At 26.4% G+C, this 27,982-nt stretch overlaps 1 protein-coding gene and 1 non-coding gene across 5 annotated transcripts; both read left to right on the top strand.

Annotated features, from left to right (window-relative positions):
• The first annotated feature begins 60 nt into the window (after window positions 1–60).
• Window positions 61–27,982, top strand: LOC129971564 (KH homology domain-containing protein 4-like). Of its 4 annotated transcripts, none has more exons than XM_056085445.1 (17): window positions 61–264; window positions 2,122–2,230; window positions 4,371–4,496; window positions 5,056–5,138; window positions 5,224–5,276; window positions 6,942–7,093; window positions 7,960–8,046; window positions 9,142–9,266; window positions 11,784–11,844; window positions 12,769–12,877; window positions 14,990–15,091; window positions 15,955–16,056; window positions 18,559–18,779; window positions 20,713–20,906; window positions 22,440–22,594; window positions 25,290–25,361; window positions 27,684–27,982. In XM_056085445.1, exons 2-17 carry the CDS (start codon window positions 2,123–2,125, stop codon window positions 27,746–27,748), a joined length of 1,815 nt encoding a protein of 604 aa, XP_055941420.1. In that variant the 5' UTR covers window positions 61–264; window position 2,122; the 3' UTR covers window positions 27,749–27,982. The 4 variants fall into 4 exon arrangements, with proteins under 4 accessions (XP_055941420.1, XP_055941422.1, XP_055941423.1 ...); XM_056085446.1 differs by lacking the exon at window positions 61–264 and adding an exon at window positions 646–762; XM_056085447.1 differs by lacking the exon at window positions 14,990–15,091.
• On the top strand, window positions 13,599–13,714 carry LOC129973133 (small nucleolar RNA snoR104). The gene has a single exon (XR_008784964.1). It is a non-coding gene; the product is annotated as a small nucleolar RNA snoR104 (small nucleolar RNA).

The following is a 27,982-nucleotide window of genomic DNA, read 5'->3' on the forward strand; positions in this document are numbered from 1 at the left end:
AAGCATTATTTCATTTTCTTTCACATTTTTCATCCTTACCGTTCGGCATCAGTAGTGGCATTGCCCAGGAGGGGGGATAACTTTTTTTATTTGCATTGTCCTCCGTATAATTTGTTCCGTAATCATAAGATTAGTGAGCTTAGAAAATTTCTTTTCCTTGTTATTGAAATTATGCAGAAATCAAATTAATCTAAATTTACTTATATTAGTAAACCTGCATATAAAATCTTATGGATTCGCTGTAGAAGAAGTAATTAACCACAAGTACGTGTTACACATTTTAGAATTATTTTTAATAAATATTCATTTCTGTTTATTTTTATTGTATTGTCATTGCATAGTTTTAGCATGATAATTCGTTTTAATTATGTCATGAAATGCTTTTTGCTGCTAAAAGATATAGAGAATTTTCATGCATATAGCACGTTGCTCTAAATGATTAGAAACACGCGTTGTATAGATTTGTAAAAACTTCTTTGTTGTTGTTGTTATTTTTGTTCTTATTTTTTAATTTTTATAGTTTAATGTGCACTAGATAGGATTTTACGATGTACCCTAATAATGTTAACTTGAATTTTTTTATGTTAATAAGTTGGAGTACTGCCAAATTATGTGTGACGCCTTATCAATCCTTCTCATCATTTTACTTGTTTTGCGCATTTCTAATCATTTGCACGCATGTTTACTAATCATCTATGTTTGTTGATTCATAGTATAACTACCAATATTCATCGGAATATTTTGTGTGAAAAAGAATTGGAAGTTTGTACTTTCAGCATTTATCGTATTTATAATTAAGATTTATTGATGTAATTTTGAAAATTGAATCAATGCCAGATTCTCATTTTTCTGTTTCATAAGAAAAGTGTCAATTTTTGTTTCAGTTATGATGTATTTTTTTTTTATCATTATTTTTGTCATATTAGTAGAAATGCAAAGAAATCAATTTTAGTTAAATATGCAAAGTATCATATTGTATAGTTGTATTGTATATATCATACGTAATGTTGATATCATGCAGCATGTAGAAAGAACAATAAATATTCTCCCACTAAAAATCATTTCCTTTCAATCTACCATGGTACTGTGCTTTTCTAATGTTACCTTTAATCTCTAATGGCTAAGTTTTAGATAGTATTTTTATATTGGCATAAGTGTTATACACTTTTTAAAATTATTTAAAATAAATATATCCTTACAAATCTGTAGTTAAAATAATGAATGACTTGCTTTATTTTACATAAGTCAAAACTTTGAAATATCTCAGGATATAATTTATTTTGATTTTCTTTCAAAAATAGTTTTTATTGAATGTTATGTCCTGTTTAATTAAGCTAATAATAAAATTTAAAATAATTGCTATATTTGTAAATAATTAGACTAAATATAGTTTCTCTAAAATTATATACTTCATCTTTAAGTTGAGATAAATATATGTTCATATAATTTTAAGTTTGAAAGTTAGCTAGTAAGTTGAAGTATTTTTTATTTTACTGCATACTAAAAATTTAAATGCTTTTCAGTAACGAAATTTGTTGTTGATTTCTATTTTACTGGTCTAAAAAACTTAAGGTAATAAATAGCTCAAAATTAATCGTTAAAATTAATGTATATTAGAGTACTGTTTGCTAAATACAAACTTATATTTATTTTATAACTGTTTTTGTATCTGGTATTGATTTTAAATTTATTATCTAAATTAAAGGCTCTATGCATAAATATTACTAATATAGATGTAGAATCTTGATTAATTTTAATTGATCAGTTACAAAAAGTATTTTAATTTTTAGTCATTGTCATTCAAATGTAACTGGTAATTGAATTTTAAATATCTCTAAGTGTATCATTTGATATTTAAGCTAAATTTCTTTTTAATGATTGCTGTCGGTTTATAGATTATCGTTAGTCTTGAACTTTAGTTATGTTTCGGGTGCTCCCATTATAAAAATAAATAATAGCAAGATCTAGTTTTTGAAATGAATCAATTTAAGTTGTGAAATTTTAATACCAATCATTGCAATAGTTATTCAAAGTGGGGGTATATAATTAAGATACCTTCTATGTTTTCATATTATGTTATCATTTCTTCATTAATTTTAATCTTTTTTTTTTTATATTTAGAATGAGTAAAAGCAGCTTAGAAGCTGCTGCAGAGGCTGCAGCAAAGGTCAATGCTATGTTAATAGCTAAAGGAAAATTAAAATTGTCTTCTTCACAAATTAAACCCAAGGTAATAATCTTGTTATTTAATGTTTTTGAAAAACTTAATTATTATCTCACTCATCATTTAATTGTTTTCTCACAATATTGCAGTGATTGCTTTACTTTTTAGTCAGTATCACTGGAATAGATTTGAGAGAATTCAAAGTCTGTGACAGTTCCATTCAGGCTGTAGAGTTACTACTTCCCAACATTGTTTTCACTTTCATTACTTCTTTATTTTATGAAAAATTGTTGACTAAGAACCCATTCTCGCTTGCAATTATGTATAAAAACCTTAGTTAACCTTTTCTTCTAATCGCGATTAAGATATAAAAAAATTGTCTTTTAACAAAGCATCATAGTGAATTGATATTGAAAACTTTGATTGAGCAAGACAGAACTTTGAATTTCTTGAATCTGTGTCCAATTTTGCTTAGAGCACATGACAAAATATTGCTTTGAGAGAAATGATCTACTAGTTCTGTAGACCTTGCATCCAGTATCTAATTAGAGGGGGAAAACAAATTGAAGATCTTTTATTTTTCCACGTTTTATGCTCTTATGTAACTTTTTCTTAATATTTACTTAGAGGTTCATTATAGTATAGTATATGCTACTAAAAAGAATACTAAGAAATAAATTATTTCTTTGTATAATTTACAAAAGGATAATTTTTCCATAAATAATAAAAAAAAAAATTCCAACATTATTTTAGGCTGAGGTTTACAATCTATATGCAGTTGAGACAGTTTTGTTGATATATTTTTTTATGTCAAATTCCAAAAGCTGAATATTAGGCTTGGCATGCAAGATTTTTTTTCCCCCTTCCCCCATCCCTGAATGTAAGTTAACCGTTAACTCTTTATTACTTGCTGGGATCTCTCAAACCACTTGTTCTTTTTTTTAATCCATTATCTTTTTATTTTTATAAATAAATACTGAAAAATTAGTTTTGTATGTATTGTCACTTTGATGTAGATGACATTGGTGAAACATTCTAAATGAATTGATATTATTTATTGACAAACTATTATCACTTGGCTCGCATATAACCAGAATGAGTGCTCATAGTTTTAAATAGCATAATGAAATATTCCAGATCTCTGTTGTGGATAGTAACCAATTTGTTTGGCAAGAAATTTCTTATAGGACTTTAAATTATTTTTTTAAGTCTCTTGGATATTGATTATATCTTTTGAGAATATTTTTTATTGGATTTAAAATAATGATTTAATGATGTCTAAAATTAAGTATAAGTTAGTCACCCAAATGAAATAATAATAAATATAAAGAATAAAAAGTAATAAGAATAAAAATTAAGTTTTTATGAGCAAGTGAAACAGATATTCAATGACAGCAGCAGCTTCAAGCTGTAAAAGACTATGCTGAAATATCGTGAGTGGGAAATTCAGAAGACCAATAATAAGATTCTCCACACATGTGGAAACCTTTATTTTGATAAATAAATTTCTGTGTGCATTTTTCTTAGGTTTTACAAAATTTAATAAATAACTGAATATTTCCATATTTTAAAAGAAGAAATTTATAGCTCCTTTGTTACTAGATAACAGTGAAACCTCGAACTTTTCTATCTTAATTTTAGTTTCTGAAAGTGATTTTTTTAATGTATATTTAGCAGTAGTTTTTTTATTGATTTCAATGTAAATTTTTCTGGCAAATGAACAAAAGGATTCTAAATTGTAATTAAAAAATGTTTCTGACAATAAAAAGAACTTGTATAATCTAATATTTTATCTTTAAAAAATGGTTTTTATTTTAAAAAATATTATATATGAAAGTATTCTATGCTGCTATAAATGTTTTCCAGTGGAAGAAGAACTAGCAAAAGCAATTATTGTAATATATATAGGATTTTTGAAGTTACTTTAATTGAAAATTAAGGTAATAAATCCAAAATTTTCATCTTTTGTGTTATATCTTGTGTATTATTCTCCTGTTTCTAAACTAAGGCAAATCCAACAATAAAGTAGATATCTTAAAGTTTGCTTATAAAATGATAAGTGACTAGCTCTGCTGAAAAGTAGAATTCTTGAACTTAGCATCATTATACTTTTTGTTGTTGTTTCTCTTAAGTAAATGAATTTTACAATCTTATAAACTTATTTGTGCTTTGAATTGTGTTTTAACATTTACTGTTTTTGATACAGATTGGAAATAATTTTGCTAATAACCGATCTAAGATTGCTGGTGATCTTGTGACTGCTGAAGTTGATATAAATGATGCTCCTTTGAGTGCAAGAAATTTGTTGACCAGAGGTCATATGCAAGATGAGGTAACTATTTTTTTGAAATAATATTGCAGTTGGCATTGAAGTATCTTTACCATTGAAAAACTTTACCACTTTGAATCGTTAAAATATATCTGGTGTTGCTTATTATCCAAGTGTAACCTTTTGAAAATTGCAAAGAACATGTTTTACTAATATTTATTATATTTTGCGAGTTTAATATTTTAACTCGATAATCTATTAAAAACTGAATTGTAAAGGAAGAAATGCGGGCATATTATATAATGATAGCATGTTTTCTTTTTTTTTTTTTTTTTTTTTTTTCTCCTACCTTTATAATGTACAGTTGTATTTAAGAAGTTGCTTGAAACCTTAGTTCATAAATTCTGTTAATATATTACATAGTACTCTGACATTTTTAATATATTTTTATTAAACTGGTAATTAGTGCTCATCTGTCATAAAATATCTAGTGTTGAAAAAAGATATTTATGACGAAAAATTTGAAAATAAAATTTATATGCTATTTAATGTAAATATTTATCATATATTTAATGCTCTAAATGTTTTAATACTTTTTGAACAAAATTATCTTTCTTTTTAGATTTGCAAACTTAGTGGAGCTGCAATATCAACAAGAGGCAGATACATGACACCAGAAGAAAGACAAAATATTGCTACACCTGAGTGAGTCACTGATACATTTCATTTAATTTAATCATCGAGTAATGGTGTGTTAATGAATGCCAAACCTAACAATATTTTTCTTAAGGTGCCGGCCTCTATATTTGAATGTTCAAGCTTCAAGTTTTGAAGCTGTTAAAGGTAAGTTACTTATTTCAAATAAAATTTTATAATCTATGTATGCTCTTTGTTATATGAATTGAAGATGGGGGAGGGGCAGAGGTTTCATGATGAGGGGAGGGGCAAGGTAAATCCTGACAGGGGGACGAGCACAATTTCTCTAATTTGGCTTTAAATTAACTCATAATAATTAATTTTTTATGTTTAATTAAAGCCAATTAAGTATTAGTTCGTCTAAATTCTTTGCCTCCTAATTTTAATTTTTATTCAAATATTGATCCTATTTGTTTTGTCATTAGAAATTTGAATGATCAGGGAAATATTTAATCTTTAAAAAGGAATATGCTTTTTACTATTTTGAATTTGGTTAAAATTTAATGAAAATATTAATTTTTTAAATATTTTATTTAATATTTATAAAATATTTCAATAACAAAAATAGATTGACCAGCTGCAATCTATACTACTATTATTATTATGAAAGTTTGGATGGATGGATGTTTGTTAATCAATCATGGCTGAACAGAATTGGATGAAATTTAGCTGAGAGATAAATTATAGTCTGGAATAGGACATAGGCTACTTTTTATTTCGTTTTATTCAGTGGTTAATTGTTTATTAATTAAAAACTACCTTTCCCGCCAAAAATCTGAGGCCAAATCCTGCTAAAAATGAATAAAGCTTTAGTTTTTTTCTCCACTCTAATCAGGTTAGGCTTAACATGTTTTCGACTGAATATTTCAAACGATTCTATTTATTTTCTTAGTGTTTGATGCATTTAAAATTAAAATTGTTAATTAATCAATCTTTCGGATTCATTCTGAAGTACTTTTAAATTAAAATAAAAAATTAATTAAGGAAATTGAACATTTGTTTTGCGTTACCCCAACTGGCGTAGAAAATTCACACATTTGTGTTGCCCCAATTGGCATTGAAAATTCATGTATGCGCAGGAGTAACAATAGATAAAGCCATCAATGCTATAAATTCCAATCTATTTCCACGCGTAGGAAAGGTAGGCAGGAAAGAAGTCACGGATAAAAGCTAGTAATTTATAAATGCTGATTATTGGATAATAACATGAAAAATACCTAATAAAATGAAAAATTAAATTTAAAAATTCATAAGTTTTCTGGATTAGTAAATTTTGTTTCAGAACAATACTTCTATTATATATAATTGTGTGAGAAAAATTAGTTCATGAAATTGTCTAGGCAAAAGAAAATATGAAAAAAAATTGACAGAAAGAAATATTTTATTTATTTTTATAAACCCTTTTTGATTCAGAAAAAAATGAAATCATTTTCGATTGCAACAATCAAAAGAATATTAGAGCTTCTGTTGTCTTTAAAAAGAATTTTTCATGAAGTAATTTCCCGTGGATTCTTCCTTATTGTCACTTTTATTTCTAAGACTGGAGTTACCCAATTTTATTTTACTAATATGGGAGGCTTCACACGTATGTCTTTTAAACATAAAATGGAAGCATTCTTGAGAAACATTATATAATCGGCTTTATATCAGTTGTGCCTGAATGACATGTAATAATAAATGAATGAATCCATGATCTTATGATGGAAGCTATATAAAATGAATGTAGTAACTAAATACGTTCTATAATTTTAATTCTGTAAAATTTCTATGATTTTAAACTTGAATGACAAAGAAGGCATGTATTTATTATAGTTGCTGTGAGAAGAATACAAGAAATAATTGATCAAGAGGTCTTATCTTCTGGTCTTCCAAAAAGTCCTACTGTTGGTGTTGTAACTTATCCTCAAAATTGTACCAATGGTACTGTTAATACTGGTTTTCAAGCAAATCATGTTCCTACAGGGGTAAGTATGTTAATTTATTTAATGTTTTTAATATTCAGAAGAAGAAGAAAAACTATAAAAATATAAAATACATTTGCTCTTTGTAAACCTGGAATTGTGTATTGAATGTGAAAAAGTCGCTATTTACTTCTGTAAAAAGCCTTAAAAGATTTTTGTTAAAATGTTTTAATATTTGGAATTGTTGTAAAGTATTTTAAAACTTTTGATCACATTATGTCTTTTATTTGTAACTTCTTGGTAAATTCATTTTAAAATTTAAAAAACATTTTTTTGACATAAAGTTATTAGATCTTATTTCTTGCATGATGTATGAGGTGTGTGTGTTTTCAATGGTATAAAATGAAAATATTGAATTTATAATAAATTTCTTTCTAAAAAGCCATAGGTCATGAAATATCTTATTTATTCCTTTTCTATTTTGAAGGGCTTAAACAATATTTATAAATAAGTTTACATCTTGCTTATTTAAAATGGATTGGGTTTTCTTAATTGATAGGGATTTCTTTCACTGATATCTTTCATAAGATTGTTATTTACAATGATTATTTATTTTGCTGTTGTAATTTTTATTTCCGAGTCATTCTTTTAAATCTTTCAAAGTCATATTTCTGAGTCATTATTTCAATCAAAGAATAAAACTTTAATGCTAATTTTATTTTTACTATTATGTTTGTGTAATGAAATTTGAATGCAAAAATTTATCAAAAATAAGTCAAAATCATAATATGAAAAAATGCATCTTTTACAAAAATATGTATATCTGAAATCTCATCTTGTAGAATATTATGTTTAGTTGAATAATATATCTATTATTGCATGATCTTAATTATTTAGTTTTTCAGTCATCTTAATGTTTCCTTTTTCAGTCACATTTTGTTCAGGATAAAGTATTTATTGGATTGGAGCAAGCTCCATCTGAATATCCTGTTAGAGAAAAGATTTTGGGTCCTGGTGTAAGTATATTAATATCAAGATTTTTTTTTATAAGTTCTTTTATTTTCAGCATTAAAAATATTTAAAATTCTTATCATTTAGATTAAATATTCTAACTTATCATTATTATTATGATCATAGTAACTTATTATTTCAGCATTAAATATATTAACTTATCATTTCAGCATTAAATATATTAACTTATCATTTAGATATTGCTAAAAAAATTTTTTTTTTATTTCAAGGAATATATATTTTCCACTGTGAACATTAATAAATTATAGAATATGAATTTGATGTTATTATAATGTATGTAAATAGTACCTAATCATTTTATACCATTTTCAGGGTGTTGTACAAATATGCTTTTTTAGATGTATATGTATAGATTTGCTAATTTTTTTAATTCTTTAATAATTCTTATAGACTAATAAGTTGTATACAATGTAGTTAACTATAGCTATTACTAAAAAAAATAGTGGCAATTAATTTCAAAATGTTTAAAAATTGTCATGACAGTCAGGATCTAAATTCTCCATCTCCAAATAATATATCTACATGCTTGTAGTTTTGAAAGTATATGTAGAATAATTTGCAGAAAATATATATGTAAAATCTGTTCCTTTATGCATTATATTATAAAACCTAGTAATTGAACAACCAAGTTATATAGTAAATTTAAATTCTGTATGTATTTTTGAAACAAGGGTGAGACAAATTATTCATTAACTTTTGTAATAATATAGAAAAAATATTATGGTGCAGAATGTTCCTCTATGATATAAGAATAATATTTATGGACAAATTCATGAACTGAATGCATATGCCTTTTTAATAGATTAAATTTCCAGATCTATTTTGTGATAAAACTCTCTATAGACATACATTTGATGAAATAAAATTTAGTTGCTTAAATAGGACTCTATGGATCTCATATAAAAAAAATGAAATCTTTTAGAATGCACATTTTTAAAAAGTTACAATATAAATTAATTGCTATTGACGCTGCTTGATTTTAAAGAGAAAATTCATCTCTAAGGATGAAGGAACTATGTATATCTCTAAGGATGAAGGAACTATGTATCACTTATTCTCCTCTGTCTCTCCCCATTTAGGGCTCATTTTTGCAACATATCCGTTCTGAAACTGGTGCTTCAGTTATGCTAAGAGGTAAAGGCTCGGGTTTCCTTGAACCGACTTCTGGCAGGGAGGCATTTGAACCACTCTACATACATATAACGTAAGATTATCTTTGTTATCTTAAAATCAAATTTTAAATTTCTGTAGTTATTTTACCAGTGACTTATATAATCTTTTTTAGCATAATGTTTTATGCTGTCAAATTATGCAATTAAATTTTTGTACTAGAGTTATCAGATTTGACATATAATTATAGAAAGATTTTCAATTAAAATTAAAATCAATTTTTTTCCCTGAATAAAGAAAACAATTTTGTTCTAAAATTATTGTATTATATTTTAGGCCATTTTAAAATTCAAAAAATTATCTGTTTAGTTTTGGATAGTTTTATTTTTACATTTCTCTTTAATTTTAATAAAATTTCCAAAATATTTTTAAGTGGGTTTGTAGTATTTTTTTATACAAATGTATGCTCAAAGTGCTGCAGCATGAAATGGTTTTTTTTTTTTTTTTTTTCTGTATTTGCTTCTTGTTCATGTTGTATTGTAATTAAACCCCTTACCTGCCAAGGATAACTTGCGAGATTCGGTCCCCAATGCCATGTATATAGTTGCGAGATGTATATATACGCCAGGAGCAGTTAACACATTGACTTGCTCAGAAGTATATATACATCTGCGGCAGGCAAAAGGTTAAAATTAAATTTTTAAAATATTAAGATAAGTGAATCAATTGTGAATCATGTTATAGTGTTTTAAATTAGAGATCTTAAATTTCCTTTCTCTTTCTGTCATTAATATGAATTAGAAATATGTATTATAAGAATTGATCTATAGTAGGTTTCTATGATTGGTTATTTCAATGTAATCACAGCAGAATAGTAATTCTCAGCCTGGATTATATGGTCTTAAAGTGAACTATCTGTAAATTTAGCAGTTCATAGCCAAATTAAATATCTGTATTTACCTTTTTTTTTTTTTTGCCATGTTTTAATTTAATTTATTAATTAAAACGATACATTAGTTACTTTTGTATGTAGAATCTAATGGAACATTATGTGGCACTTATGAGATTCAGACCACGTAAATAGAAAGATTTATTAGAAAGCAAGTATTATTCAAGTTTAATGTTGGCACTGTTTGTTTGGATGAAAAATAGCTATTTTATTTACCATGCTTATGAATGGCACTAGATTAGTTTGTATGAAAGTAACTTTCAAATAGAAAGGTTTGCTGGCTTGGAACAATTTCGTGCTCATTTCAAAAAACAGCTGATACTCTAAAAAAAAAAAGCATTAATGATTTAATAATGATTGTTTTATTCATTACTTTAAATAGATTTTGCTCTTAAAATAATGTATAAAACAATTTTGCCTGAATTATTAATTATTTAAATGATTTAGTGGGAAGGTTTTATTATCTTTTATATCAATCTTTATCTAGTAACTACTTTTATTATATTATTAGAGACATGCATATGCTTCTAGTTGGTAAAGTATTCTAAATAAAATTTGGAATTAAATTTGCTTTGATTATATTGTTCTATGTACTGATAAAAAGAAAATCATTTATCTGTGCTTTTATGCAGTCCTCTGGTAACATTTGTTATATTTAGTAAAATATTCTTGATCCTATTATTTTAAAAGAAGAAAAATCAACTTTTCTGTCATTAAAACTGAATTTGTTATGAAATTCTGAATTTTTATGTTGTGCCAATCAATGGCCACTTCGAAAAATTTTCTCTTGGCAAAAGACAAGTCCTCTTTAGTTTACATTGAAATGGTCTACAGTAATAGTATTCAAAGCTTCAGAATTTGACCAATAAGAACTGAACAGTATATAAAAATTTAGGTCACATTTTTTTTTTTTTCTTTCCTTAATTTGAAGTATAAGTCTATCTTAAATGATTAACAAATTAACTATTGGACTACAAATATGATGGATATCCTGTATACTATCATAATATTTTTTTCGCAGTGATATAAGATGGACTAAAAAAAATGAAGGTCTTAATTTCAAAGTTTAAAGGAAAGATAAGAAGGAGGTGCAGTTAAAGTGTCACTGTTCCTCCGATACAACTTTCCAATACTAATAGGACTTGAAGAACACGTTCCTTAATTTTAGGTTAATTTAGGAACCCACATTTAAGTCGATAGATATAAAGATATTATTTAACATTTCTACTTTTTAGTTTTGTGTAAACAACTGCTTATTCAGATTTTCAGTTATATTGCTGTAGAAGTAAAATTAGAAACTGAAAAAATCCATTGAATTGCAATCATTAGGAAAAATTAAAGGGACAACTATGAAATCTCATATGGTTTAAATAAAAAAAATTTTATGTAAAACATAGGATTTGTAAAAAATATTCATTTACTTTTATTACTTGTCTTATCTTCCAACTGCTGAATTGGCTATTTCTTTAAAATAATATATAAATTACACATAAATTTGGGATAAAAGGGATGTCAATTTTTGGTGAGAGATGTAGGGAAAATTAGTGTTTATCTGACCACTGGTAGCCAATATATAGATTTTATTATTATTTTCCAAGTTTTGTGGTATTTATTGAATTTTAAATTATTTTTTTAATTTATGTACTGAATATCTTTTTTTAGGCATCCCAAACCAGAAGGCCTTCAAGCAGCCAAAGCACTGGCAATTAACTTAGTAGAAACAGTAAGAAATGTTTTTCTTTTAAATACCATTATACTAATAAGCTAATGCTAGTTTAAATTATAACACCTGAAATGTCTTAGCTAGATTTTTTTCTCTCCTTTTATTAATTTATTACTTATTTACAATTGAAAGTTTTGGAGGTGTTATATTTTATACCATTTTTTGCCAAATCATAAATTTATAGTTTTTAATAATTTTATGTATACTTTATTTCTATACAAAAGAAAATATTTTATTGATTGGATAATTATAATCAAGATAGACTAAAAGACAAGGCTATCTAGAAAAGCTGATATCCAGTTAACAAATCTTAGGTTTGGTTTTGCCTCTTTATCTGTTATTGAGGTCTTGGCTTCAGGACCAAAGGGTTACAAGTTTGAAGCCCAATTCTTCGAAAAGACCATTATGGATATAGGTCTGGTACATGTTAAATCTGATATTGTGGGCCAAATAGTAGTGTGGAAGTTTGAAAAAGGTTGCCAGTTCATATGTCATTCTCATCATGAGGCTAAAATTTAAAATTAGCAATAGAAACAAGAGATAATACAGAATATAATGAAAAGTTTGAACTAATTTTTATTCATGCTTAACTTTAGTCACACATAAATAAAGCAGTCACTTTACCCTCTCTCTCTCTCTCTCTCTCTCTCTATATATATATATATATATATATATATATATATATATATATATATAATATAGCAAAAAAATTCATTACAGCTTTATTTTTCAGTATAATCAATATGTGATGAAATAATTGTAATGTGTATACATTTTCAGGTTTGTGCCTGATATATTCTTAAGATGTTTTCCTTATTGCTGTTTTCAATCTACTATAAATATATATTATTTAAAATATAAACTTGGAATCACTTTAAAATTTTGTATATAAAATATTGAAAAATGAAACATTTTTATTTTCAGGCCCATGTAGAATTTGCTCAATGGCAACAAGCACAACAGCAGTCTGTATTGCAACCATTAACGTCTATTGTATTACCTCAAGCTACTCCAGTTGCTTATCAAAATCAAGGTTAGCTCTATTAAATAACTACTTTTGTAACATATGATTATCCAATTACTAATTTCCAATTTTTTTTAATTGTAATTAAATCTTTATGTTGTTGCTGCTGCTTATTTAGTTTAAAAGGGGGTTCAGTGATGTTTTTTAATGTTTGGAAGCTACACTAAATGCTTTAATTAAATATTAATGGTTTTAATTCATTTCCTATTAATGTTTTTGACATTTAATTTTGCATAGTGCATTTAAATTCATCTGTAATCTAATGCAATTTTTTAAGCCTTGTATCTTTATTAGAAATGCAAATAAAAATCACCTTCTAGAAGAATTAAAGTGTCCTTTTGTTTTGATTTCTATTGTGCATGCGTTGTGACAATGTACCATTCTACTTTTATTATTATACAATTTGCAGAAAACAAGAATGCAGATAAGCCAGTCCATAAATGTTAGAAATGACATTTTAGAATTGTTTGTACTGCTTTAAATTTTCAAAAAATGTTGTGCAAATTTTTACATTGCTTAAATATTTTTCTTCATATTACATTTCAACTTTTTTCTAAACCTGTTTGTGCATTAAAGTTTGTGGTAAATATGTTGCTTTTGCATCGTTTGACTTATATAAAGTTAATAGAGATAAACAGTTTTATTGCTGCTAAGGTTATATGAAAGACCATTTAAAAAAAATGCTTGGAGTCTTTTTAGTAGTTATGAGAGTCTAAAGGAAAGATAAGAAGGAGGTGCAGTTGAAGTGGTATTGTTCCTCCGATACAACTTTCCAATATTAAATGACTTAAAGAACATGTTCCTAAAGTTTAAGTTAATTTTGGAACCTACATTTAAGTCAATAAATGTAAGTTAAGATATTATTTCATATTTGTAAATTATTATATTTTTTTTTACGTATAAGTGTGGTAACTTTACTAGAATTCCAATTTGACTAACAAAGAGATGTTGGCAAGAACACTTTTCCCCCTTCTTACATTAGTTATATAATACAACTCAAGACATTTTATAAACTAATATATAGTGTTTGTAAAATTTTGGCTTATTTGAGAGTAGCATTAATTTAAAAAATTACCTTTATTCTTCTTTTAGTAACTACTTAATTTATCAGGACTATGAGTATGAAAATTTACAAAATTTCAAACTTTGATAGGCATGCAATTGTATTATTTTAAAAGCCTTATACAGTTGTGTACCTCCCTAACTTTTTGCTTTGCCTAAAATCTAAATTTTCATTTTAAGCTGGCAATAAATGATAATTATCGCATAGCATGCTTACTGAACTGAAGCATTTTCATAAAAAAAAAAATAATAAACAGTAGAATTCTTCTGCAGAATCATTTTGCATGTTCTATAGAGTATATTTCATGCTTTATGTAGTATTTCAGGGAAATAATTATTTGATAAACAATTTAGTATACTACAGTACAAAAGTGAAACTTGGAAGACGAAAGAGCGATAATTTTTTATATATCCATTTAAATTACAGGAAAGATAAGATAGATTGTTACCTTGTAAGTACTTGGAATGCAATCTTATCATCAATGTGTATTAATACTACCTATAGTTATTCCCCATTTATAACATGTTGGTTATATTCAAAACACCTGCTGACAGACTTGTTATTGTTTGTTATTTACTGTATGAGGAAGAAAATTGTTATTCAATATCTAGATTATATATATATATATATATATATATATATATATATATATATATATATATATATATATATATATATATATATATATATATATATTTGAAATTTTATTTGGTGTCTGAAGAAAAAAATAATTATGAAGTTTTGTTGATACATAGTCTGAAAATTTGTTGTTGCTGTTTATTTCCTGAAGTTCTGTTGCTTTGTTAATTAAAATCTTCAATTTTATTCTTTCTCTTAAAAATTTCAGCATTGTTGTATTGTCTATATTACACTGAAAGTGCTATACCAAATTGACATAATTTTCATTAAATAAAAAGTGATAAATGACCTTCAATTATTTCTTAAGGGTTTCATGAATTGGTGTTTAAAATCAATTTCAGTGTTTACACATGATTGTAGTGTAATCTTTTCAATGGTAGATTTTATTTAACTGCTTCTAAAATCTAAATTCGTAATAGTGATGGTAACACCAGCTGTTCTTCCTGGAACATTACCTGCAGGTACAGGTGTTGTTGCTACAGGAATACAGATACCAGCATCAGTAGCAGCACCTGTAGCTGGTAAGTAAATTAGTTTTATAAGAACTTTTATTACTTTGACTGCTACGCATATATTTCACTTTATAATTTATGGCAAATGGAATATGTTTTGAGTGTAGACAGTGGTAATATTTCTTTACTGTAGCATAGTCATATTATTTTGGATCAAAATTAAATGTATTACTTAAATAAGAAAAAACTATGTCAGCAATTAGATTTTTTTCATTTCATAAATAATCTTGAAATTTTGTATCTTTTAGCGTTCTTCCTTGTTTGTTTTTTTTTTGTTTGTTTGTTTGTCTGTTTTAGTGTATTATTTTCCTTTAATTTATATATGTACCATTGATTATATGTTTATGGCAGTGATAGGCTAGATAAGGCTCTTTATTAAAGTTTTACATGCATTAACCTGCTAATTTTATAATTTATAGAATTTTGTTGGAATATTTTTATTTGTTGGAGATACAGTGTTCTGAATTTGTTTGGGTAGGTGAGGTAACTGATTAACAGTTTTTGCTATAAGTTATTAATTAAGCATTAAAACACTTATGAATTTCATTATTATAAAATATTTCTACCCAATAGAACTAATATTTATTTGGGATGCTTTTTTTCCCCCACCCCTTACATTTTTGGTTTATTTGTTTGTTTTTGAGTGGTGATATTTGAAAGATTTTCAAATGTTTTTATCTTATTTATAAAAGAATTTGTTTGTTTCTTTTAATTATCTTATTGATTTGTTTTTAAAAAATTCTTAAAGAATTTCACAAAGCAGAATGGCTTTTCAATACAATGCACTTTTTAAAACTTTATTGTTAAATGTGGATACTGTAAATATGAGATTTTATCATTCATTTTTGCATGATAACCATTTGTTTCTTCAGGTACAACTCTAACTACTGGTATTCCAAGCTTAATACATGCTAGTATGCCTACTCTAGTTTCTCCTGTGTCTGTTGTTTCTTCTGTACCTATGTCAGTTCAAGGTTAGTAAGCATTTTGTTATTGTTGCATGGTGCATTAATAAATTGTATCAATAATTTATATTTTATTATTAAAATGCATTGACCCTAAATTACGAAACTAGTTTTAGTAAAAAATTAAGTTTTTAAATATATAATGTATTTAATTGATGTTTTATTATTTCTTGTTTTATTTCATAATTGCATATTCAGATATTCTTACATTGTTAAAAATTAAACTTAGTTGCATATTTACTCTGGGTCATCTGATTGATTTTTTAACAAAAGTATAGTTTTTGCTTTCAATTATTTAATAAATGCAAATTTTCATTTTGATGCTTTATGTTATTTCTCAAAAGCCTGCTGAAATTCGTAATATTTTGGAATGAATAATAAATTATCTGCAGGTTTTTTTTTTTTTTTTTTTATTTATTTATTTATTTATTTTTTATTAAATTCCACAGCTTTGAAAAAAAAATTGTGATAAATTTTATTTAATATCCAAAAAAAATTATTATTATTATAAAATGATTTTTTCAGTATTTATTGCTTGTTGGACTGTCTTAATGAGTATCACATATTTCAAAAGATAAATTACATTATATAAAATTTTAAGCTGAATTTTAAATGTATTATTAATTTAAATTATAATCTAGTTGATATTCTTAATGAAAATCTAAGAATATGATTACATGCTTTGATTTTCTTTAAGAAGATGCAATTTTTGTGTTATTTAAAATTGAGAAAAATTAGTATGCATAAAAAAAAGCAAATAAATTATTTTGTTTTAAAGAATTGCCAGGTTTATAAATATTTTTTGAAAATAAATAAGCTATAGAAAATAAGTGTGTTCTGATATAATGATCAATTTTGAAGTGATCTCGCTCAATAATAATTTGTTCTTAATCTAAAAATATTATTACATTTTGAAAACATGCAAAATATCTTTAAATAGACAAATATATTTGTTTTAACTAACTACCTTTGTCAACCAATTTTCTTGTCTAGATTATTAATTTTTGGGGTTGTTAAATATTAGTGTAGAATGTATATTTTTTAAAATTTCAATTTATTTTAGATCAATGAATATAAAAACCATGAATGTAATTGAATAAAATAAAAGCAAAAGTGAAAATGTTACTTTGGAATTAATGTTCAAATAAAAAATTTTAAAATTAACATTTGCAAAACATGATTAAATGTTTTGATGGATGAATTTGAGATTCATAATATTAACATTTGTTACAGATTAAGTATTACATTTTTAAAAAATTATTTTAAAAAAATCATGAAAACATTGTACAGAAATAACATGGATATTGTTTATAAGGTAATATTTTGAGTTTTAAGGTTTATATAAAAACCATTCTTATGAGGTTATGATTCTGGAGGATATAGCCATTACTTTCCATAGTAATCTCAAAATGATTGAACTTATTCCCATGCCTGATTAACCCTCTCACTGCCTTATTTATTTTTTTATCAAAATAGGTTTAAAAATTGCAAAAAAGTTCCTGCATGAGAGCTTTGAAAAGAGCGTGCAAACCGTGCTTGTATATTTCGCTGAACTATGACAACTAACACTGTCTGTTAACCCAGATCTGAATTAAACCAGAAAAGCCAAAATGAAGCCATGAATTAGAAAAAGCAAGTTGGAAACTAAATAAATGGAAAAAATTAATCCTCATGGAAATCGTGGGTTGTGCAAATTTTGCTACTTCTATGTTGTCCGTGTAAATCATGAGATATGCAGTTGGAGGGTTAACCTTTGTATGATGCTTATCTCTTGAGTTTTTTTTTCCCCTCTCTCTCTCTCTCTTCCCTTCTCTGAATGAATAGATTTTTGGATGAGCCTTATTCCAAGAGTTGCTAATGATATTTTTCAACTTTATTAATTAGTGGTGCAGTCAGTGAAGTAGTATGTAATATTCATTTAGTGATTTGTTTACATGTAACTGTTGCTATTCCACAGTATGTTATAAGAGCAATTACTGTACCACATATGTTCCTGTTTTATATACATATGATAATTCAAAAGCAAAACAGTTTTACCAGCGAATAAGTTGTTTAAATTTCTTTTGTGCCTCTCCTCACTTTCATAATTGATATACTAGAGGAACTGTTGTAAAATGAAATAAAGCATTTAGTTTTCATTAGTTGGAAATTAATATCTATAGTATCTCTAAAGTAAACTGGGAGTTAGTTATACAGAAAATGTTTTAAATAAATTTATTATTGCATTCTATTAAAACTTGAGGTTACTACTATTATTAGAGAAAAAAAAGTTTATTAAGAATGTAGGTTCAAATTAAGATAATTAATATTCATATCTGTAATTTTTTTTTAGATTTTTAAATATAAATCATGATTATCTATGTATTATGTAATGAATTTTATAAGTATTGAAATGAATTCAAAAACTGTTTTTAAAAGTGGTTAATGAACAATTTTATTATTTAAAATGCATGTTTACTCTTTTTTGTTGTTGTTGTTTGTTTGAATTTCATAAATGAATTTTTATTTTAGCCATATCTCCCACTGTCATTTCTTATCCAACATATGTTGCCAATACAAATTCTATTATTGCAAGACCAGCTAATCCTGTACTAGCTCGCCCAGCGGCTCCTGCAGTTAGTATTCTTAGTGTTGTTCCAACACTCCCTACTGGTGCTGCTTATACCTCTGCACGGCCTAGGCCAGCATACCAAATACAGCCTGTGGTATACACAAATGTACCACCTTTACAGGTATGTTTAATATGAATTAACTGATTTCTTCTGTGAAATTTTCCAAGAAATATTTAACAAAAAGGGGGAGATAGATGTAAGTAAGTTGTGATCATGTAATTTAATAAAAGTGTATCTACTGTTTTCTATGAGAATGGAAAAGATATTAAATTTTATTGAGTGTATTGTAACTATTTGAGTATAGTTATTCATTTTTAACTTCAGCCCTCTGCAGCCTAATGGCAAACTTGAGTCTTAGATTAGAAGGTTTTTTTTAAAATTAAGGTTTAATGCATATTAACCCCTTTAAGACCAGTCTTCAGAAAAGAAATGCTGTTGCAGGAAAGCATTTGGGAAATTGAGTTTCAGCCAGTCACAGACGCAATCATTTTGCATAGTTAAGCCTAAATTTTCAACAAAAAAAAATCGTATAAAATCAGCATATTAATATAAAGAATTCAATTTCACAACTAATATAAATAATATATACTACTACTTATTTTAAGTAGTAGTATATTATTTATATTAGTTTTAATAATTTTATATTCATTATTAATATAATGAATATAAAATTAATAAAAATGAGCGAAACAAGTAAAATATTCAAATTTTACCTGTGCCGACAAAAACAAGTACTATATGCATGGAAAATAAGTAACAAATGATATCCAAATAAAATTTTTAAAAAGAGCAGTAATAATTTTTTACAGGTTGTAAACTCATTATTTGTTTACTATTCAAAATTATTAACTCCATCCTGGAAATCTTATAAATGGGACATTAAACTTTTTTTAATCCAATTGTTTCAAAGAATTCCTTTTTTCTTTATGTATATTTTACTTCTTAAGAAAGTGACATTCTTTGATGGCATGAAGATTGATATTTTAGCAGGCATTGTTTGTTAAATGATCAGATTTTATATGTATTATCATTTTTTTGTTTGTTTGTTTTTGAGTATTTAAGATCTGTTCCCTCTTTTTCTTTTAAAAAAAAAAAAATTATATCTTTCGAACAGATTGTATATAGGCAGCACTTTAATAAATTCATGTCAAAGATTCCCCCCCCCCCCCTCTCTTCTGCGGTTCACTTTGTTTCACACTATCTGTCTTCTAAAATAGTCATTATTTTATGTATCTTCCAAGATTTGAATATTATACAATAATCTCTGCTTAAAATACATGCTGGCTTTGCTATTTCGAATATAAATATTTTCGGAAATTAATTATCTATCATTTTACAAGATTTGTACCTTTGGTGATTGTTTTTGCCTTTTTTGTACATTTGAAAAATTATTGTAGCTTTTCTATTTATATGCTTATATATTTTTTATAATAAAAAATATCTTTTCATTTTTAACTATCAGGAAAAAGTGATAACGTTTAATATAATATAGTTAAAATAACCCTACCAAACTAAAAATATAGTGTGTTTTTTATAATTGCTTACTTTGTTGTTGTACAAGCAATACATATATTTATAATAGTTTGAGCAAAAGATATTAAGTGTTTATTTTGTAATTTTGTGTCCTACAATTTACCTGGGCCTTTCCTGTTTTCCTGATATGATCCATCTTGAAAGTTATTTGAAAATTTTACATATAACTCACACTTGATTTTTATAATTTTAAATAAATTTTATTAACTACATCCAATACATGACTTGTCTTAATGTTTTTAGCAATTCATTATGATTCATTCAAGGAAATTAATTATCTATACCAAAAATGAAGTTTGGACGATTAGATTTGTAATAAAAGATTAAAATTGTAATAGAGAAAAATTCAAGGATATCAACTGTATTTATGAGTCATCTTCAATTCTGTAAATATAAATTGGTTTTAAGATTAGCATATGCCTTTTGTGAGATTTCCATCTAAAAAATAAATAATTTCTTATTACAGTTTAATCTTTTAGTAAGTGAAAAATACTTTTTAAAAATGCTTTTTTATTTTCAGCCTGCCAATCTAGCCCAATCTCCAATGCCTGCAACATCTATGGTAGTAACTCTTACGGAACCTACAAATTATCCCGTGCAATCTCGATTTACACATCCTCCTCCAATAACTCAGTCTGAACTTGCAAAACATAGATATTTTAGTAATATGAATATTTCGGTGCCTTCATCTGTAAATACAGCACCTACGTATTGGTAAGTTTTTTGGACCACTGTGTAAATAATGATTTATGTTTATTGATGATATAGGAATTAACATAGACTAACTAATCAATAACCAAAAAATATAGTAATTCTTAAAATTTACTTTCTTATAGTAATTCTTAAAACTTCAAAAAAAAAAATTGAAACTAAATAAAAGTTCTGAAAAGTCTGTTTTCTTTTAAATACTATTGCATGGATATTTAAATTTTCTTTTTTTCCAACTTTATACTCTTTAAGCTTTTTGATTCTTTAAATTTCACTTTTGGAGAATTTGAAATTATTCCATACAAAAAATGTTTTTTTTTTTTCCCTAGCAATATATTAGGTTGCATGTTTACTGCATCTTCGTATTTTCTTCATGCTGACAAATATTTACCCCCTTTCTGCTGTGCTACTATTTCTACCTTATTATTAATATTATTCTTCAGAATTAAAAGTAATTTTATAAAATGCAAATGTATAATCGTGTTACTTGTGAAAGGCTTAAAGTCGTTTCTTATGAGAATTTTATAATTTTGTTTGGCATACAAATGTTTTTTGTGTTTTAATATTTCGTTAGAACTATTGATTTTGCATTTTGATTTAAAATTTTTATTAAAAATGCACAGCTTAAAAGCATTTCTCGTGGCACTTGTTTTCTCGCATTGTTCATCCACTTTCATTTTATTTTATATATAAAAAGGAACAAATCACTAACTTAGATGCAAATAAATCTAATTAATTCTAAGAAATATTTTTTTTCTCTCTCTTTCTAAATCAAATTTTAGATTTATTTTGACAGATTGTTTTATTAGGCAGAGAGTAGTATCGGAAGAAGGAAAAATGGCGATCTTCTGAAATTCAGTGGTAAAAGAAATTATTATGAACGCTTTTGTTTTTTTATTATTGAATCTTTAAAACATTTTGCAAAAGTGGTAGTAAAATATTTTTTCAAATAAAAAAAAAAATATTAACTAAATTGCAAATTATTTTTGTATAAACGGTTTCAGATATATGCATTGCAGCTGTGTTGTTTTTGTTGCATGTGCTAAATAGTACAAATTAAAAATTAGCCTAAATAATAAGTTCTAAAAAAATTAGAAAGAATAAACTCTTATTTTTATTATTGAAACATGGAAACTAATGATTCCTTAATTACTGTCATAAGACATAATTTTATGATTTCACAGCTATTTTCTTGCATTTTTAATGCAACTTGAACTCAAAATTTACATTGAATTGCTGCTAGAGAATATTCAGGTTTATAATTTTGACTACAGTTCCAGTTGATAGGTTAATATTTTGCCAAAACTTTTAATAACAGTATAACCGAATTTGACAAAGTTCATGTTATTTAAATAAAAACAATTTCAAAATCCGTTAGGACAGTACCTGTGTCGTACATCCATGTTCAGTTCTAGGTGTGAGCATTTCATTGCCACCTTTGTGAGCTGGGTGTGTGATAAGCATTTGAAAGAAGGTATTCCAGTAGGTTCCTGGTGGTGTTAACCGGTTTTTTTCTGTTTGTTGTTACTAACACTCTAGCTTGCAGGAGTCTAATGTAAACCATCCAACAGAGCTGCAGCCCAGAAGAGGACCCAGTAACCCGCCACAACAATCAGATCCCCAGGACCGTGAGCTCATGCCGCCTCCCCCTACAACCTTGACCTCAACTCCATCATCAGCCAAAGAAAAAGAAGGTTAATATGCTATCTTATTTTTAATGTTATTTTCCCAGTTTTACTTATTAGCTGACATACCCATTTAATATGCATGATTTTTAAAATTTTTATTAAAATAAAAATATTGTCTTAAAATTCAAAATTATTGATTGATTTTACAATAACCATATTAATGAAATAAGAGCAAATGGTAAGAAATGACAATTAATCTTTCACCAAATTAAAAATAACTGAGCATACTGAAACTTTAAAAAAAAAATTAACATTTCCATTATATCTCAGAAACTAAATAACAATCTGCTCATGTGCAAAAATAAGTTTTAATTTTCCAAACCTGTAAAGACAATGAAAAGGTAGATTTTTCTAGTGTATTTTAATATAATTCAGAAGTACATCAGGAGACATTTGAAAGATGGATTGATTAACAATGTTTAATTTTCTCAGCATAAAACGAATCCCTCCCCCCTCCTTTTCTTTTTGAAACAATAAGGGAAACTCTTGGCATGCAGGAGGGGGGAAACAGTGCAGTCTTAAACCATTTTTCCCATTTATAGAATTTTAAACACACTGCACATGGGCAGATAATCTTCCATACCATCGGAGGTCTTTCATCATTTGTGTGGGAAAAGAATCTGCCTTCCTCCATTGGCATAGGAAAAGAAGTAGAAAGATTCAATGCAAAGGCATAAAAAGATTTTAATAAAAATAATGTTTTGGTTAATTATCACCAAACTTTCCAATTTACTTCTGCATGCAAAATTTTAATAAAATTTGCCCAGTCTTTTTTTAGTCTATAGAGAACAAACAGAAATGAACATTGACTTATATATATGTGTAATGATGTCTTTTTATTTCATTTTAAATGTTAATTAATTTCCAAATTTTTATCTTTAACTAACCCATATTAATTTCATTCTAAAATTTTTGTTTATTTCCTGGCCTAGTTCCAACTTTTTTATTTAATTAAATCAACTGAGCTTTATAAAACTGCTTATTTCTCCATTTCCTCACACTCCAAGTGAAGAGATACAAATTTTTAAGGTTTGCAACATTCTCTTAAAGGTACCTAAATTTCTCTATCCTAAATCTACTTATGTCCAAGAAATCCATCAAAATTTCATTATAAAATCACTAAGGGAAAATTTTCTTTTTTCTGTTGTGTCATGATGTAGACTGATATATTTCTTGTGTATAAATTATGCCTCCCTGGATAGAAAAAAGCAAAATTAAAAATTCAAAAGTGTCTTCTCTTCTCAACCACACATCTGCTAAAATATGCTTTATATATGTGTGTGTGTAATGATATTTTAAACTCTTAATTTAAACCAAATTAATTTCCAAAGCTTTATTTTAATTTAGCCCATAGTAATTTCATTCTCTTATTTCCTGATCTCATTCCACTTTTAATTCAACTGAAGTTGTATAAAAATTATTGCGCCATCAGTTGACCTTGCCAAGGTGAACACGAGTATTCAATTGACACGTGGCCAGAAATCCCATGTTATGTAAGACTAGTGATCATTTGTATGTAAGACTAGTGATCCTTCCTCCCTTTTCTTACTTCTGCTTTTGTTTCGCGCTGTGGCGGACGTGCATTGTCCGCATCTCTGCTTGTAAATAATCGTGCCTGTCACCCGGGAGAGAATAAAACGAAATTAAAAATACAAAGTCTCTTCTCTGCTTCAACCAAAATAAGCTTATATAATATGAGAGAGAGATAGGCTTATCTGATTTTAAGATTGAGTTTATCTATATTACTCATAATATTAAAAGCAGGGGATAAATTTCATAATCTATTAATAAAGTGTTAATTAGTACAGTTTCTGCAATCTTTGAAAGTATTGTATCTTGCTGACAATGATATGTAAATAAATGGATGTACATCTTTCCTTGCTTATAGTGTCCCATGAACCTGTTCCCTCATCTAAAAAGTACACCACTATGTAAATCTAATCATAACAATATGTTTGGCTCAATAACTTCAGTTTGAAAGCTTTTTGTTGTATTTCTTTAATTCAAATAACAAAATAAACTAAAATTATTTATTCAATCAGTAAATAAAGTTTTTATTTCATTAACATGTCTAAGTTATTACTTCATTTAAGAGGAGAGAAGAAAGCAGCTAGCTTTTATTTATTTATATATATATATATATAACTCATCAAACATTTTGACTTTCAATTGAAAGCAATTATAATTGGGAACATAATTCTTGTCTTTAAACAATGTTATAAAGCAGTGTGGTTTTTAATAGCCTGTTATTTATGTCAGTTATAATTTGTATTTCTTATAATTAAAAATTTTTTGCATTGTTTGCCAGTAAGTAATTTTGTAATATGTTGTACAAATCTAGCTGTACGCAAATGCATCAAGTTTCCTTTTATTATATAGACCCAATAAGCTTTTTGACTATTTGGAAATCAGTAAATGCCTAAAAGAGTTTATTCTCTGCAAAAATTTTGAATTAATTTTTAAAGAGGTTTTCTTTGTGTTTATGATAATTTGCTCAAACCCATTTTCTTTTTTGCAGAATTAGTGTTGAAAGAAATTTCCTGTAACATTCAACAAAAGCTATTTTATAAATAACAGTTTATTATTATTATTATTATTATTTTCAGAGATGTTATTATGCATTGTTATCTAAGGTACTTTTATTCATTTTTATATTTAAAGCAATCACAATTTTTTTTTTTTTTTTTTTTTTTTTTTGCAGTTAGAGAATTTTCTCCAGAAGATGAAGGGCAGCAAAGGAAGAGGTTGAAAGGTGCATTAGGAGGCATAGCTTGTAAGTATATACATGTATCTATACTACTATATAAATGTGAAAGTTTGGATGGATGTATGTTAGTCAGTTACGGCTGATTGGAATTAGATGAAATTTAGCACAGAGATAGATTATAGTCTGGAATAAGACATAGGCTACTATTTGTTCCGATTAATTTTTTATTAATTAAAAACTAACTTTCCCGCCAAAAGTCTTTATTTCCCCACCGTCAAATGAGTTGGGCTTCAGTTGTTTTTCTTTCCCATGCTGAAGAGGCAAGGCTTACGATATTTTTGATCGATTATTTCAAATGATTCTGTTCATTTTCTTAGTGTTTGATGCATTTAAAATTAAAAATTGTTAATTAATCGATCTTTCGGATACATTCTGAAGTACTTTTAAATTAAAATAGAACAGAATAAAGGAAATAAAAAATTTCTAATCTGCATTGCATTACACTAACTGGTGTAGAAAATTCATGCATGCACATTGTGTTCTGCTTGTTGACAAATATTCAAATTCACATCAAAATTTCCGTGCGAATGAAGTCGCGTGTATTGACTAGAGTAATATATATTCTATGTTAACTTCTTGAACTGCAATAAATTTTCAGTCAGCACTACTAAGACTGATAGATTTGTTTTCTTAATTTTGGGAAGAGGAGTCATAAATAAAATTTTTCATAAAGCGTGTTCACTCAATAGTTTCTTGTGAGTGCATGTTGTCGTTATTTGCTTGCTCAAGAAAGTTCCTGACAGTCTGAACTTGTCATTTCAAAAGGTTAATTAAACCCTTAATTAAGTACTATCTCTCAAGTCGCGTGCTTTTTTTAGATTTTATATAGAAGCACTACCTTTTATGATCGACAGGAAAAATTTCTACACTGTTTCTTTTGATCATGATACGTAGAGCCTAAAATTACTTCTTCACACCCAATTAAAGTTTTCCATTTAAAGTTTAAGTTACAAACACATTTTTTGTAATTATTATAAATAGTTTTAATTAAATTTTTTTAATTAGCATTGCCTAATTTGGTGAGGGTAAGTTCAAAGTATTGCTAGTAGTACAGAAAACAAATGGACAGTTTTTTTAAAATCAAATTCCAAAATAAATTAAATTAAGAATGATTGAAATATTTCTTTGTTTACCATTAAATATCTGCCAAAAATTTAGTATTTTAGTTTTCAGTTCTCAATCACATTTTTTAAATACCTGTTATTTGGAATATAATTTTTTTGTATGATTTTCATATTGATAATGTTTTAATGTAAGAGCTGTTTACTTCAGTTGATAATGCATGGAGGGGGGGGGGGATTTGTCATTAAATATAACACATAGCAGGTAAATGCTGCGGCTAACTAGTATTTTCCTTACTGCTAATGTTAATCTGTCAATTATTTGTTAGTGTAGGCACTTTAATAATTTATTTCTTCCTTTTATTTGATGAAAATAAAAATCTGTAAAAGGTGCTCCAAAATTGTATATTTACTTTGAATAACAGGTATATAAACATTTTTCCTCCCAACTTCCATTGATGTAGATACATCGTATTCTAATCTGTTATTTGAAGAATTAAGTGAAAATATATTGTCTACATAAAAAATATTGTATAGATGAAGCTGATTTTTCAGTAGCAAAGCTAGAAACTAAGCATATTAATTCATAACATAACATAATTAAAGAAATTAATGTGTGTTATTGCATGTTTACATTTCATTTCTTAAATACTCTGCTAATGTGTATAATGTTTTCTCCTACAACTTCTGTTAATTATTCTGTGAAAATATAATATCCGAGATATTGTTCACAGCAGAATAGCTCATTTAGATAGGCACACCTTCTAGTTTATTAGACTTGCATTTTTTTTTTCACCCCCACCAAAATGATTCCTTTTCTTCTGATGATGAAATTGTTGTATAATATGCACATGTAAGTATTTATATGTGTACATTCAAAATTTCGATTTTTAAATCACACTAATTTTCAAAAATTTTGAAATAGCGTCACAATCATCTCTGTTCTTAAACAGTTATTTCAGAAGGCTGATAAGAGAATTTCTCGTAAACATTTTAATATCTTAAAATGTGCAGATTAATTATCTCTAAATATTATTACCTTTAATTAAAAATATCAGTTCGTAAAAAAAAAAATGATCAGTTTGAATTTTTATAGAAAGGTATGAAAGAAAGTGCTCCATTTAACTGTAAACTATATCTTAATGTGAGGTTTTTCTCACAATCTGATATTTTTCATTTCCAGACATATTTTAACTTTATTACGTGAATATTAATTGTTTTCAAAAATTTTTAATATATTAAATATTTTTAATTCTTTCTGTTTCAGCTATATATGGATCAGACGATTCTGATGAGGAGGATGAAGAAGATACACTTGCTTCAAAATCCTGATAAACGTTCTCTATATAAACTTTGACTTAAATTGTCTGGTCCTTGTATATAGGCTATTTTAAGAGCCAAGTGCCTTTTCCCTTAATTTTATATCATTTTTCCCCCTCGACATTAAGTGCATTGTATATTGAGCTGCATCAAGAGTTGTACATATTGTAAAAATATATATATATATTCTTTATTCTGTAATTCTAAATTGCATTGTGGTATATCAAAGTAAAAATATCTCGACTA

Source organism: Argiope bruennichi, chromosome 6, assembly GCF_947563725.1.
Source record: "Argiope bruennichi chromosome 6, qqArgBrue1.1, whole genome shotgun sequence".
In the NCBI taxonomy this organism is placed as follows: Eukaryota; Metazoa; Arthropoda; class Arachnida; order Araneae; family Araneidae; genus Argiope; species Argiope bruennichi.